Below are 15,918 nucleotides of genomic sequence, written 5' to 3'. Positions count from 1 at the left end.
TAGAGTGGAGGGAACCAAGAAAAGAATATTCTGCATCAGGCCTGGTTATCCTGAAAACTACAGGATTCGTGCTAGAGTTGTAACAGTGGTAAAGTGAATTAATGTGAAGTAAACCCTAGGCTTCCTCTGATTTTCATGATAAAGTTGGTGATATATTCCTGTGAAATCAAATAGGGAAGCTGACTGGATGGAGCACTTGGTAAGAAGGTGCTTGGAGTCAGCAAGCACGTGGAATGTCGTCCGCCTGCCAGGATGTGGTGTGTTCACCGAGAGCTGTGGTACCTACCCAACAAGACATTCCCCACTTTCAGCACTTAGAGCTCCTAGCATCTTCTCATGTTCCCCTAAATTTGTAGACGTGCTTCCTGTGCATGGAGAGTTCCCAACTCTGTGTTCACGTGGTAACCAGAAATTGGTCCCTCTGAATTTTCCTCTGGGTCACTATATCATGCCTGTTTTTACTCATTCGTTCCTCCAACGAATATTTACTACTACGTGCCAGGCCTTGTGCTAAGGGCTTTAAGTTAAGTCTAAAGATTCCTTAAATTCAGGACTCCACGTTTTTATTAGTTAATAATTATAAAATAATCCTACCATTTATTGAGCACTTCAATAATTTTTTTCAGAAAAGCGCCTTATATTTAAATTGCCTCAGGGCGCCCGGCTGGCTCAGCCAGAAGCACATGTGACTCTTGAACTCGGGGTTGTTCATTCGAGCCTCATACTGGGGGTAGAGGTTACTTTAAAAAAATGTTTAAAAATAATAAATTGCCTTATTTGATTTTTTACAACAATCGCTTTAGGTAGATACTGTGCTTATTCACATTTCGAAGAAGAGGAAACCAAAGTCCAAGAAGTTGTGTAACTTGTCCAAATCACACTGGCGGCTAAGTAGTGAAGCCGGGCTTTGAAGCCAGGTCGTCTGATTACAAAGTCTGGGCACTGCACTAATACAGCTGCCCTGTGCAATTATATGTGGCCCGACAGGAGGGTATCTGTATATTTAACTTCGACAGGAAGTCTGTCAGTCACCTGGCATGAATGGTCCTACCATCAGAAGTCGAGTCCTCCGCAAACCAGCTGGCTCCCACCTGCAGGAGTAGAACTCTTAGGACCTTAGCAGCTACACAAGCTTCGGTCAGAATCATCATTCTCCCTCCTCCGACTCGCTCTGTTTACTTGAGAAGGCAATTAACCTTAGTTAAAGAAACCCTAGTTTCTTTATTTCTAAAATAATATTAGCAAATACTAGCAGCGCTTTTGATGGACCAGACAGTGTTCTAAGAACTTTATATTAACTCACAACAAGTGTATGATGGGGACGCCTGGGTGGATCACTTGGTTAAGCATCTGCCTTCGGCTTAGGTCCCGATCCCAGGGTCCTGGGATGGAGCCTCGCATCAGATTCCTTGCTTAGCGGGGAGTCTGCTTCTCCCTCTGCCTGCTGCTCCCCCTGCTTGTGCGCTCGCTCTCTCTCTCCCTCTCCCTCTCTAACAAATAAAACCTTTATTTAAAAAAAAAAACCTGTATGAGGGTCGTGCTATCATTATCCTCATTTTATAGGTGGGGAAACTGAGGCACAGAGAGCTTACAGGTCAAGTAATTTGAAGTTAGTGGCAAAGGTGAGATTTGGACCCACGGGATAAATCTGAAGTCCATGCTATGAGCCACAGTGCAACACCATACTGTCTCTGGAAAGGAGAGGATCAAGAACATAGAAACCTCTGGTGCAGAGCCAGGCACACAGTCTTTGGGACTATTACAAGGTGGAAAATAAGAATGTTTAACAGCTCTGACCACCCACAGAAAGAAACACTCCAGTTTGTGGAGAGTGTTCTAATTTTGATCTTATACCAAAGCCTTCCAAGGCCTTTGCCTTTGAACTTTCAGGACCTGCTAGTTGAAGCTTTGCAGGTTGGGGACGTAGGGTTCCTTTGGAGAAGGCATCTGTCGATACATACCACTTGGTACAAACCCCTTAGCTTTCCTGCACCTGCCAGGAGGAGGAGCGGCGGGCAGGTGGGCGGGGCTGGGAAATGGCGGGCGTGGCCCGGAGCGCAGGTGTAATCATCCTCCACCCTCCCGTGGCCTCTGGCCCAGCACTGGCTCTGCTGCTGGGGCTACAGTCTTTCCTGTTGACGGTAATTAGAACCTTTCAGACTAAACTTCTTACATGAAAAAAAAATCCCAATTCACTTGAATTGTCTCCTTGATCCAGTTCACCTGGAGCTATTTAGTTCCTGCTGTTTGTTTGGAGGGAAAAACAAGCTCTTAAGCCTTCCCACATTATGGCTGATAAGATCAAGGTGCTGAAAATGTTGGTTGGGTAAACGTTGGAGCCCAATTGCCTGAGTTTGAATTCCACTTCTGCCTTGTAAGCATCCATGACCTGAGGTTTTTGTGTCTGTGAAATGGGGATAACCATAATGAAGATTAAATGAGACGACACAGGAAAACCTTTGCAAGAACAGTGTCTGCCCGTGGTAAGTGCTCAGAAAAATGCTGGCTGTCGGTATTAAGGCCCCCCAACCCCCACACCCCCATCTTTCCCTCCCAGTCTAGGATTTCACCCTGAGAAGCCATGTTCCCTTCCCATCCCCCAGGCTCTGGACGCTTCTTTTCTCACTCACCAGATAGAAGACAATTGACCCTTGAACAACACGGATTTGAACTGCACGGGTCCCTTTGTACGTGGATTTTTTTTTTTAGTACAGTACTGTAAATGTATTTTCCCCTTATGATTTTCTTAATATTTTCTTTTCTCTAGCTCACTTTATTGTAAGAATACAGTATAGGAATACACATACAAAATATAAGTTAATTGACTATGTTATCAGTAAGGCTTCTCATCAACAGCAGGCTATGAGTAGTTAAGTTTTGGGGGGAGTCAAAAGTTATACGGGGATTTTTGACTGCACAGGCGTTCGGTGCCCCTAACCCCACATTGTTCGAGGACCAACTGTATTTCATCTCTCTAAGCCTCCATGTCCTTATCTGTGAAGCGGGACTGGGAATAATGGAGTCTACTTCATAAGGTTGTTGTGAAGGTTAAGTGAGCTAATTCAGGGCTCCGGGACTCTTCAGTCTCATTACCATTTTTCCTGAGGCACAAAGCCTTGCCTGAAAGGGCCTTTGAGATCTTGAAGAGCTCTTAGAGGGCCCAAAGTGAGCATTTAGGGTTAACTAGGGTCTGAGTGTAAGCCTCGGGAGGTGGGGAACTGCTTGTTCGTTGCTATGACACAGTGGCTGGAGCTGAGGAGGCCCATAGTGATAGTAAACAAATGGCTACTGCAAAAGAGTATTTAAAAACAGATTTGGTTCAGGGGCGCCTGGGTGGCTCAGTCTGTTGGGTATCTGCCTTTGGCTTGGGTCATGATCCTGGGATCCTGGGACAGAGCCCTGCACTGGGCTCCCCGCTCTGCGGGGAGTCTGCGCCTCCCTCTCCCTCTGACCCTTCCCCTTCTGGTGCGTGCTCTCTCTCTCTCTCTCTCAAATGAATAAGTTAAAAAATCTTAAGAAAAAAAATAAAAAATAGATAAAAACAGATTTGGTTCAGGCAACCTAACAGAATTCTCAAGGCAAACCACTCCGGGGTGTTTAAGCATTTAAACTCAGAAGGGAGCACCTTCCTCTTCTTCTCTCCTGTCTTTGCCCCCAGGATTTCAAAACAAAACTAAAATATCCCCCATTGTTTCATGTTACTGTGTTCTAGACAATCTGCTAACTACTTTATAGACATCATCTCTTTTAATCTTGATTTCAAACCTGAAAGGTAAGCATCATCATTCCCATTTTACAGATGAGAAACTGAGATTTAGAGAGATTGAGCAATTTGCCCAAGGTTGCATAACCAGTAAATTGCAGAGCTGAGATTTGAACCCCAGCCTGCAGGACAAGATGGGGACAACTTCTACTTGCTCATCAATGTTCTGATTTTAGAACAAGACTTGCCACTCACCATGCCCCCCATTACCCACTACACAACTGAGGAGTGTCTCCAAGTAGCAGATGTCTCTCCCTCAAAATCATGGGGCCTTGATATTATCCAGCCATTACATTAATAGAAGTAGAACTGCTATCTTTGGGGCACCTGGGTGGCTCAGTCAGTTAAGTGTCTGCCTTTGGCTCAGGTCATGATCTCAGGGTCCTGGAATCGAGCCCCATGTTGGACTCTGCTCAGCAGGGAGCCTGCCTCCTCCTCTCTCTCTGCCTGCCTCTCTGCCTACTTGTGATCTTTAATTGTCAAATGAATAAATAAAATCTTAAAAAAAAACACACACAACTGTTTTTCACAATTAAGGTGGCAGAAGTTCTCCATTTGCCTGGACTTTCATTCATCTCTTTATCTGACTATCTTCCTCATTTTACGTTTAGGAAAGTCAAGTTCTAGAAGTGGTGAACGTGGTGTGTTCTGTTATTCTGATGTATTTAGTATTTCTAAGATGTGTTGTTGCCTTAGAGAAATACAGAATGATTTTTATGTTTTTCTTCTGTCCTTGGAAGCAAGTATTTGAATTTCATGAGTTATATCATCAAGATCCTTGGGGCGCCTGGGTGGCTCAGTGGGTTAAAGCCTCTGCCTTCAGCTCAGGTTATGATCCCAGGATCCTGAGATCGAACCCCGTATCGGGCTCTCCACTCAGCGGGAAGCCTGCTTCCTCCTCTCTCTGCCTGCCTCTCTGCCTGCTTGTGATCTCTGTCTGTCAAATAAATTTAAAAACTTAAAAAAAAAAAAAATCCTAAAGAAAGCTGAGGGTCTGGAAACCAGGAGGCTGAAACTGATGCCCAGCCCTGTCTTTTCTTGACTAATATGAGAGTTACACAGTTCTCTGGACTTCTCATTTTCCTTTACCTGGTTTATCTTCCCAAGGATATCTTGTAGGTAATTTGGGGGGACAAATGTGGATTTCTGTGAAACACTTGGACCCCAAAAATGATATTAGATACGTCCACCAAAGCTTAGCCTAGGAAATCAATGGTGATTCAAAGATAGAACTTTCCTTTGCAGGCAGCTTTGTGCTTCGCCAACATTGCATTTTTTACACATTGAAGGTTGGTGGCAACCCTGCATTGAGCAAGTTGATCAGCGCCATTTTTCCAACATCATTTGCTCACTTCGAGTCTCTGGGCCATGTTTTGGTAATTCTTGAAATGTTTCAAACCTTTTCATTAACGTTATGCTGATCTGTGATCAGTGATTACAACTTGCTGGAAGCTCAGATGATGATTAGCATTTTTTTTTAAGATTTTATTTATTTATTTATTTATTTATTTAGATGATTAGCATTTTTTTAGCAATAAAATATTTCTAAGTTAAGGTGTATACTATTTTTATTCATAATGCTATTGCACACTCAATAGATTACAGTTTAGTGTAACTTAACTTTTACATGCACTGGAAAACCAAAAAATTCATTTGATTCACTTTATTGAGATATTTGCTTTATTGAGGGGATCTGAACCAAACCCACAGTGTCTCCAAGGTATTCCTGGATTTACTTCCTGCCAGAAATCCCTCCTCTTTATACAGGGAGTTCTGGAGTGAGAATAATGTGGGAACCCATTAGGCTCAATAGCTTTTCTCCCCTGCCTTCACCTTTCCTGCCCCTTACCTCGAATCTCTGAGACCATGAGGGGCTCTTCCTCCGTCCTTTGGAGAACAAAACCTCCAACCAGGCTGTGCCCGAGGTCAAACGAGTTAGGAGAGGAAAGTGCACACCCCATTGTGGCCAAGACGAAGGCCACAAAAGCCATCTTGATCCTCTGACCTACATTGACGCTGAATCTGTTGCTTTGGTGTCCCTGACTCTGGCAGTGTGGTTAGTCTCACTCTCTGCCCCCACCTTGAATTGAGCTTTGATGAAAAAGAAGTAGGAGCCCAGGCCTCTCTCTGGAGACTTGGGGTTTTTATCTTGGAAAAGCATCAACCAAACTAGCAGGGCAGGAGATCTGGATTCCTGTGGCTTGGGCTAACTTAGGTCCAAAGAAACCAAGTGCCTATGATCATCATCTTCATTCCCCAAATGTGGCCATGGCCTCTGGATTCCCTCTTCTCACTCATTCTCCCAGTTAGGATGGCTTCCAGGTTGCTTGCTCCTGCTTTACCATTAGCTTGTCCTCCCATATGTGAAATGCTTTGGTGTACAGAGTACTTGTGGATTGCTGCCGCCTGACTGATCTAAAACCTTTGGCTTTGGTCCATGCAGTAGCAAAACAACCTTTAACATCAGTATATGTCCTCTCCCTTGGGATCCCGAGATTTACCTCTCTGGGTTTTCTGATGGGCTAACAGAGCCTTATCCTGGCTCATCTCTCCCAGAGCACTGCTTCTGTATATCAGGAACCATTTGGTTGCCTTGATGGTGTATCTTGAACATTTGTCTTGGCTTCTTATAACAGGATGACCAGATTGTGTGCAATCCTGGATGACAGAGTAATAAGTCCTGTGGGTTGCTATGATGTATTCTTCTCCATATATTCCAAGACTGAGTTTGCCTTACTAGTGCTTCCAGATAGTCTGTGGATGGTCTTTGGGCATGTTGTGGTGAACATTACCATGCCAGAGACTTTCAGCAGATTTAACCAGCTTTGAAACGACTCATTCTTGTGGGTTTTCATACACAAGGAAAACCAAACTAAGAAGGCTGATCAAGGTACTCCTGCTCCCTTCTCGCCCGACCATTTTTCAAACCAGTGAAGCTCCTTTAGCCCAGATGTTGTAGCTGGGTACTTTCCACCCAGGAAGACCTTTGTAGAAACAGTGATCTTAAAAATCTCACGGCTGGAGGTTGGTGGCTAGTGCACCCCTAACACTGACTCACCTTTGTAAGAGCAGCTCTACCGCAATGAGGTCTGAAACCCAGGAACGGGCCTTCCCACACAGACACCTAACGTGTTCCTCTCCATTTCAACTTCAGATTTGCTGACCACGAGAGAGTATCACTGTTTGCTGCAACTGCTGTGCCCGGATTTCCCACTGGAGCTCACGCAGAAAGCGGCCAGGTACGTCCCTGGGCTCTAGAAGCCAGCTCAGCAGCTCTGTGTGCCACGGCTTCATAGAGAAACCTGAAATGTATACAAACAAACAAACAAACCATTAGGTAGACTAAAAAACCATTAGGGAGAAACTGGCATTTGTCGGGGGGTCTATTTGGGATTTGCCCCAAAACGTAATACTCCCTTTCTGCTGTTGCCAAAGGAAAACCAAATGATCCTTTGTGGTTTCTGTGGGGAGACTTCGGGTCTGCAGATAGAGTTGAGGGGTGGCGAGATGAAGAGGCAAACACAGACACACACACACACACACACAGAGAGAGAGAGAGAGAGAAACCTCTAGAGGATATTCTGAGAAGGCAAAGGGCAAGAGTTGGCAGCGACCAGTGAAGGAGAGGAGTGAGGCTGGAGACTGGAAAGGCATGAAGATGATAAAGCCCTTGTGAAGGAAGGGTAAATTGTATTATTTCTGCCCAAAGATTTTTAAGAGTTGTCCAGAACCAGGAAGACTTGGCAGAAATAGTTTAGAACCCCCTAATTTCTGCATTTGGCTTCACAGTCATTCATTTTTTTAACCAAGTGAAGTCTTTGGACTATGCCTTCGTTAACTTTTCCTTAACACAGAATTTGAGCTAAGGTGACAGATGGAAGGATTTCAAAAATTGTGTTGTCTAAAATTGCCAGAAAAGAGGATGTTTAGGAAAACCCTCGATATCGTACTCCACGTGATGGATACCCGTCCTTATACGTTTGTCCAAAGCTATAGAACGTACAACAGCAGGAGCGAAGGGTAACGTAAAGTACGGACTTCGGGTGATAACGACGTGTCTGTGTAGCCTCATCAGTTGTGCAACGTCGCACTCGGGTGCAGTGCGGGATGTTGACAGCGGAGGAGGCCGTGCGTGATGGGAGCGGGGAGCCTACGGGAAATCTCTGCACCTTCCCCTCCACATTGCTGTGAACTGAATACTGCTCTGAAAAAGTAAAGCCTTAATAATAGTATTTGAAATGCCCATCTTACCTAAATCATAATATATGCATTTACCTTCATTGTCTCATTTAAATTCACTTATTTTAATTATCTCACTTGATCCTTACAAGAACTGTTACCTTCCTATTTTACTGAAGAGGAAGCTGATGTAACTCAATTAAAAAAAAAAATAGGAAGTAGAGGCTTAAAGAGATCAAGTATGTGGCCTGAATTTACTGAAAGCTTGGAAGTAGCAGAGGCATGACTTGAACCCAAGGCTGCCTGAATCCAGAGACTTTGCTCTTAACCTCCTCATGCTCTTTCCTGCTCATATGGTGAAACCATTTCTGTGTAGTGGTTCAACCCAGCAAAACCACAGCTGCATTGGCTGCACTACCCCAAGAACATCCTAGTCCTTCTAAAATGAGCCAACCAGCTCCTCCGCCAGCTAGTCCTCTGCCACCAGCAATGGGCACCAGCCTCATACTGGGGCAGGCTGTTCTGTGGTTCACGGCTCATGGGCTGATTTTGCTGGTCACGTGCAAAACATGTTTTGTGATCATGTGCCCCCAAATCTTCTCCTCATTGTTCCGTGGATACTTATTCTTCCGGGGCCAGTCAGCCACTGCCAAATCTGCAGTTCAGCTTTTATCATTTTAACTTGCCTGCCAGCCAAAGGAGATTTAGATTTTTTTTCCCCATAGTTGAAAATAGATTGTGGGAGATCTTTATCTCTTGCAATTTAAAGGCAGCCAGGTCATGATCCCAGGGTCCTGGGATGGAGTCCCACATCAGGCTCCTTGCTCAGCAGGGGGTCTGCTTCTCCCCCTCCCTGCTCCTCCCCCTGCTTATGTGCTTGTGTTCTCTCTCTGTCAAATAAATAAATAAAGTCTTTTAAAAATAAATAAATAAGTAAAAGCAACCAAGCAGAGTTACCTTCAGATTTCCAATGATAGCTCCCCTTGGGGGTCAGATCATTTTAAGGAAGATTCAGCCCCAAAATTTTGAGGGGGGGAACTCAGTACTCTTAAAGATTGTACTATGATTTCCACATCACTGAGTGATAAAAATCCACCATGATCTCTAACTAAAAAATTCCTAGAGAAAAGGAGAAAAGGAAGAGTATATTTGTGTGCACTCCATGGGGTCAGGCAGGGTCTTGGCTTGCCAGTCTTGGCTGCTGCAGGACCCCTGTCGCTCAGCAGAGCACCTAGTACCCAGATACACGCTACACATTCCATACATGTCTCCTGGCTGAATGAACATAGGCATGATCTCCCTTATCAGGCATTTTACATGGTTCTAATAGTCCATGGTTCTAAGTAACTCCAAGAACAAAAGTCAGCAACTCTATCCTATATTCATTTGTCCATTCATTTATATAGTCGTCACAATTTTTTTAAAGATTTTATTTATTTATTTGACAGAGAGAAATCACAAGTAGGCAGAGAGGCAGGCAGAGAGAGAGGAGGAAGCAGGCTCCCCGCCAAGTGGAGAGCCCAATATGGGGCTCGATTCCAGGACCTGAGATCATGACCTGAGCCGAAGGCAGAGCCTTAACCCACTGAGCCACCCAGGCGCCCAATTCATCACAACTTTTTCATAGCTTCTGGTGATACAATTCACATACCATGTCATTCACCCGCTTAGAGTATAAAATTCGATGGCTCTTAGTATGTTCACAGAGAATATTTGGATTCATCACCACAATCAATTTTAGAACATTTTAATTATCCCCAGAAGAGATCCTGCACTCCTTAGCCATCACTCCTCAGTCCCTCCCTCGTCCCTAGCCCTGGGCAACCACTAATCAGCTTCCTGTCTCTATAAATGTGCCTGTCCTAGATCTTTAAAATAAATTCATCCAATATGTGGTCCTTTGCGACTAGTTTCTTTCAGTTGGCATCATGTTTTCGGGGTTTGTCCCTGTCGTAGCAGGGGTCAGTAGTTCATTTCGTCCAGTGTTTCTTAAGGGCCAATTTCATGCTGGGAGCTCTCATGTACACTGGGGGTACAGTGATGGGCAGATACAGTTCCTGCTCCTCAAGGAGCTTAGCATTGGGCTTAGAAGGTCACTTGGGCTCCATCACTGCCTGCCACCTCTCTGTGACATCTCCCCTTGGCTTCTGTCTTCCTTTTCTGAAAGGTGGGTGGCAAGTTAATGAGGGTGACCTTCCGAACGATTGTCAGCCCCCAGCGGCCATAGCATTGCACTTGCCCCACCCACCTTCTATTCCCTTCCCAACAATTTGATACGTGTAAGCCTTCGAGTTTACAACAGAAGTAACTCAGCCATCTCCAATTCACGGATTCTTACAGTTACACATACTAACCGACCTCTGGAGTAGTGTTGCCCTGGCTGTGGCCAGCAATGAAGCTCATCCCCTCCTCACCAAGGTGCCTGTTGTGTGATAGGAAATTCAGACTTTCCATCTGAGGAGGAAGCACTGTAGCCAGTCCTTGTCAGTAGCAGTGCGAGGGGATTCTGGGAATGCAAATTTAAACAACAGAAGGGCCTAGGGCCATTCCTATGAAATTAGAGGTGAATTCAGACCTGGGGGAAGTTTGTTGGCTCCCTGTGTCTCAGGCTTCTGTGTCAACCCTGCCTCCTCAATGCCATTTTTTACCCACTCCACTCCAGCTGGTGTGTGTATAGAGAAAACTGTATGTATCCCAGAAAGTGTTCTCTAACTGTTTAAGCTTTTCTTATTTTGTCCTGAAGGTCAAGATCCCAACTTCCTCACACACAAGGCCAGGCTTCTGATCAAAATCACAGTGGGGGGTGGTTGGGCCTCCAAGGCAATTACTATTGCTAGAAGAGGCCTTGCACTCTCCCGTCTCATGGCTGGGCTGCCTTGATTCGGGGCCCTGAGGTCTGGGGACAGGCCACAGAAGGAGGCTCCAGTCTGTGATCATGCGTGCGGAGGAGAATGTCATCCACAACAGCTGGGCACCAGAGCCTGTTCAGGGGCATGGCGTCTCCACATGTGCCTGACTTACAGGCCGCAAGCACTGGGGCTGGGCAGGGGGGCAGCAGGTATAAGCAGAAAGCACAGGAAAGGAAAGACAGCAAATGGGATGCAGGACAGGCCTAGCCACAGATGCCCTCTGCCTCACACATTCCTGCAGCAGCGGCGGGCATTAACCTCTGTCTCCATCCTCCACGCGCAGGGAGGCTTTCCCCAAGGCAAGGAGCATGCAGCTGGAGCCAGACTTCTTGAGTTCAAATCCTGGTTTCACAGTTTACCAGCTTGTGCCCTTGGGAAAGTTATTTAATGTTTTTGGGCCTCTGTCTCCTCATTTGTCAAATGGAAATAATGATAGTTGTAATAATTGAAGAAGTATGTCATGCGCTTAAAGGAATGCCTGGCACAGAGTAAACTTTCAATGTTGGACGTAGTAGTACTAACCCTGACCTGTAAGAGCACAGGCATCATGGCCTTGGAAAGACCTGGGGGGTCCATGCCACCGGAGCACTTTTAACTGGATGACCTTGAGGATTTCTCATAACTTCTCTAAGCCTTGTTTCCGTATCTGTAAAATGGGGACTAATAGTAACTAACTCATAGGGTGGTGTAAGTTTTAACAACAACAAAATTGTACGTATGTGTGTTTATATTATATATATTGTTATATAAGATGATATATATTATTTATATTATATATACACACACATATATAATTTTGTTGTATATATATATATATTGCTTAGCACATTATAGACATTCAATATATAATAGTGTCTTGCTGTTAAAATAATGTTGGCATTATTATTACCGGATTTTTATAAAATAAATGAGAATTTCCTCAGCTCCCTAAGGCAATTTTTCTGGCCTTTTTTCATTTCGGAACAGTCAGAAAATAATATGCATATGACAGAAAGTCTGTAAAGAGAGAACTGCCTGTGATTAGCGTGCAGGCTCTGGCCTCCTCCCTCCTGTGCCAAGAGGATCACACCCCTGGAACCCATTCAAGGTGCAGGTGACACGGGGTCACCTGCAGGGCTTATGAAACCCCAGATGGCGCACTCCATCCCCAGAGTTTGGCGGATCCGAGGTGGGGCTCTAAAATTCATAATCCAGAAGTTTCTCAGGTGATGCCGACCGTCTGGGACAACACTGGGAAAAGTACTGACTCAGGGCATCACGGGCCAGTCTCATCCTGGCATTTTTTTTTTTAAGATTTTATTTATTTATTTGACAGATTAAGAGAGGGGAAGCAGCAGGCAGAGGGAGAGGGAGAAGCAGGCTCTTCATTGAGCAAGGAGCCCGACACGGGACTTGATCCCAGGACCCTGGGATCATGATCTGAACCGAAGGCAGCCGCTTAACAGACTGAGCCACCCTGGCGCCCCTCATCCTGGCATTTTAGAATTGATTGCACCCAAAGGAATTACAGTTCCTTCTCTCTTTTGTCATGTAAAACATGATTTAACTCACTTCCTACTGAAGGCCAGATTCCCTGGTGAGTCATACATGTTTACCCGGGAACCTCTTTTATCATGGTTATGTGCTAAATACACACAGTGACCCGGGATGCCTGGGTGGCTCAGTCAGTTAAGCCACTGTCTTCAGCTCAGATCATGATCCCAGGGTTCTGGGAGTCCCGCATCAGGCTCCTTGTTCGGCAAGGAGCGTGCTTCTCTCTCCTGCTTGTGGGTGCGCTCTCTCTCTCTCTCCCACTCTGACAAATAAATAAATAAATAAAATCTTAAAAAGAAAAAAAATACACACAGTGACCCGAAAACACACAAGCTCCTAAAGAATCTGGTTCTAGACATAGCAACTCACCCCCATTTAAGAGGGTCATTTTCAGCTGACCACTATGTCACAGAAGCTGGATACCTAATGGTGCAGGACTCGGGTGCTGGAGCCAGACAGCTCTGGACTCAAATCCCAGTTCCTTCACTTACTGGCCTACGACACTGAGCAATTTCTCTAAGCCTCCGTTTCTTCATCTGTAAAATGGAAATAATGATAACACCTGCCCCATAAAACAGTTTTTAGGACTTAATGAAATAATCCATGTAAAACGCCTGTCACACAGCCCTCAAAAAATATCACCTATTTTAAAAAAATTATAATGAGTGAATAGGGAGTGATAGCCAAATTCATTGTTCAAATGTTTCCTGAGCATCTACTATCTTCCCGACTTAACGGCATGCACGGAGGAGACAGTTTTATGCTTTTTTGGTGTCTTTCTTTATGTCTCTGCCTGGAAATATCTTTCTGCCTAGATATCTTCCCCAACTTGCCACCAAAAGGTCTTTTGCCAAAACAGGCCATCTTTTCCGTCTCCGTTCTTTCATTCACCAAATATTTATCAAGTGCCTCTTATGTGCTGGTCATTATGCTTGTGGAGAGGCTAACGGTAGGCAAATTCGATGTCATTCTATACCTCAAGGAACTTACAAACTGACAGAGCCACAGACATTATGTAAATGAAGTGCCAAGTGCTGTGGGAACATACAAACAGGAGACGAGACCTAACCTGGGGACTCATGAAAGGCTTTTCCAGGAGGAAGAGATGTTGAGTTTGTGGCCTAATGGATTAGTAAGAGACAAACACATCCTAACAGCTATCAAGACTTAGTTACGAGGCCATCATAGCTAAGATAGTATAGTCCTAGCAGACCAGAGCAAACCCACACATTTATAAAAACTTGACATATAAAAAGGTATTCTTGCAGAGGAGTAAGGAAAAAGATGATTCAATAAGCATTGATGGGGCAATTGGTTACTCACATAGAAGAAAATAAAGTTAGTTTCTTACTTCATATCATATTCAGAAGCCACTTTCACATAGATGACAGACCTATGTGTGGAGAGCAAAACTATAATACTTACAAAATAGAGGAAAATATATGTATGGCTAGCAGGTAAAAGAATTCTTAAGATCCAGAAAGTCAAGGTGCACCTGGGTGGCTCAGTCAGTTAAGCATCCGACTCTTGGTTTGGGCTCAGATCGTGGTCTCATGCCTCTTGAGACTGAGCCCCATGTGGGAATCTGTGCTCAGTGGGGAATCTGCTTGGATTTTCCCTCCCTCTGCCCAACCCCCCTGCCCTCTCTCTCTGAAATAAGTAAATGAATCTTTAAAAAAAAAAAAAAAAGATTTAAAATTTTCTGCTCAACGAAAGATAGCATAAACAAAGTTGAAAGATAAGCCAGAGACTAAAAAGGGATATTTTGGTGTATAATTAACAATAGATTGGTATGCAGAATTGTTAGTCTAAAAAAGTTTTTATGAAGAACTCCTACAAATCAATAAGGAAAAGACAAAAAAGTAGAAAACTAATCCAAGCCATTATCCAAGGCCTATCTGAGCAGGCACAGAAAACCCTAACAGCTCCTAAGCATATGTGCATATTTTCATGCCCAAACTCACTAGGAATCAGGGAAATGCCAATTAAATCAAGATGCCACTTCACATCAAATGACCAAAGTTTTAAAGTCCAAAGTCTGGTAGCACAGGCATTGGGGAGGATGGGGAACTCTCAGAAAGTGCTGGTGCGGGACAAATTGGTCCCATCACGTTGAGGCAATTTAAGCAAATCTAAAAAAGTTCACGACTTTTTTTTGTTGTGGTGGGTGCCTGGGTGGCTCAGTCAGTTTAGCATCTGCCATTGGCTCAGGTCATGATCCCAGGGTCCTGGGATGGAGCCCTACATCAGGCTGCCCGCTCAGCAGAAAGTCTGCTTCTCCTTCTCCCACTCCCCCTGCTTGTGCTCTCTCTCTCTCTGTCAAGTAAATAAATAAAATCTTAAATAAATAAAGTAAAACAAAAGGGATGGGTAGGATGAGGCTGGGAGTGATGGGGGCAGGAAGAGCAGTGGGAGGGAAATAAGCAGCCTGGAAGAGACACCGGTCTGTCACCAGTGATGGCCTAGAGGAGCTTCGAGAAGCCAGTGGTTCTGGAGTTTGAGGAGTTTGGGGACCAGAAGAGGAAATGAAGGTCCTACGAGACCATGCATTGGATTTGGTATTTACCCTAAGAGCGTGAAACAGTTGTCCCCCAGCGGCCAGGCTCCTTGGGAGGGGCAGGGATAATGGGATTGAAATGGCCAAGCCTGGGCCTTCAAGCTCTGCCAGGGAGAAACAGCACGGGGCCTCGGTTTCCCCACCCAACAGCAGGCACTCCTCCGGGAGTGGCAGAAGGGACAGCGCCCCCAGGAAGGTGTGACTGCCACTAGAGAGCACAGAGGCTCCGTGTTCTTTCCGGTACAGCTGCGATTAGGGTCAGAGACCTGTGCTGGAATTTCAGCTCTTGCATTTTGACCTGTGACCTTGGCCAAGTTTCTGAATCTTTCTGAACCTGTGTGCTCAGTGAGGATACTCCTTGAGCTCACCTCTTAGGATTAATATGAGAAGAAATGAAATGACGGGTGTATGTTCCTTACTGTTATGGGTGTTGCTAACGGACACAGTAAGGCCCTAATGAATATTAACCATTGTTGTTCGATTGTCCATGCTCTCTGGATCAAGCTGCTTAGGCATTGCTGGGCAGGTGGGGTTCGGTGTACCGTAGAGGTGCAGGCTAGAGCCAGGGGAAAGCGGTGACCCGGACGACCCTGGCAACTCATGCAGTATGAGGGTGCACCCCCGACAGTCCAGAAGAGAGATGACCCAAAGGAAGTGTCCCAAGAAGCCTCAGCAGCAGCTTCGTCCCCCCAGCCGCAGAAGGTGGCCCGCGCGTGGTTTCATCCTCACTCGGGGATCTGAAGGCACAGCCCGGTGATACACCGTGAGTCCCAGCACTCCGGGGGACCCACTTCACCCACGACAGACCCCGGGCGTCTGACCTCCAAAAGAGGTGCCGTCATGGATGGTGGCTCTTCTTTCTGGCTGAGGACCAGCTTCCCCACAAAGTGGGCTCGAAACTAGATAGCTGGCTTCCGCCCGAGAGCCTCCGCGTGGCTGGGCACTGGTAGCACTCACTTCCTCCAAGCTCTATTTTT

At 45.4% G+C, this 15,918-nt stretch overlaps 1 protein-coding gene across 1 annotated transcript in view; it reads left to right on the top strand.

Annotated features, from left to right (window-relative positions):
- Positions 1-15,918, top strand: part of CSTPP1 (centriolar satellite-associated tubulin polyglutamylase complex regulator 1) — a 140,247-nt gene that overhangs the window by 112,447 nt on the left and 11,882 nt on the right. The window contains exon 4 of the mRNA XM_080817433.1: positions 6,918-7,002. Within this exon, the coding sequence (XP_080673559.1) occupies positions 6,918-7,002 (85 nt within the window). The remainder of the gene's footprint in view (positions 1-6,917; positions 7,003-15,918) is intronic.

The sequence above is a fragment of the Martes martes genome (genome assembly GCF_963455335.1).
Source record: "Martes martes genome assembly, chromosome: 10".
Lineage (NCBI taxonomy): Eukaryota > Metazoa > Chordata > Mammalia > Carnivora > Mustelidae > Martes > Martes martes.
The sequence above is the reverse complement of the archived record's forward strand: the minus strand, read 5'-3'. Positions and strand labels throughout refer to the sequence as shown.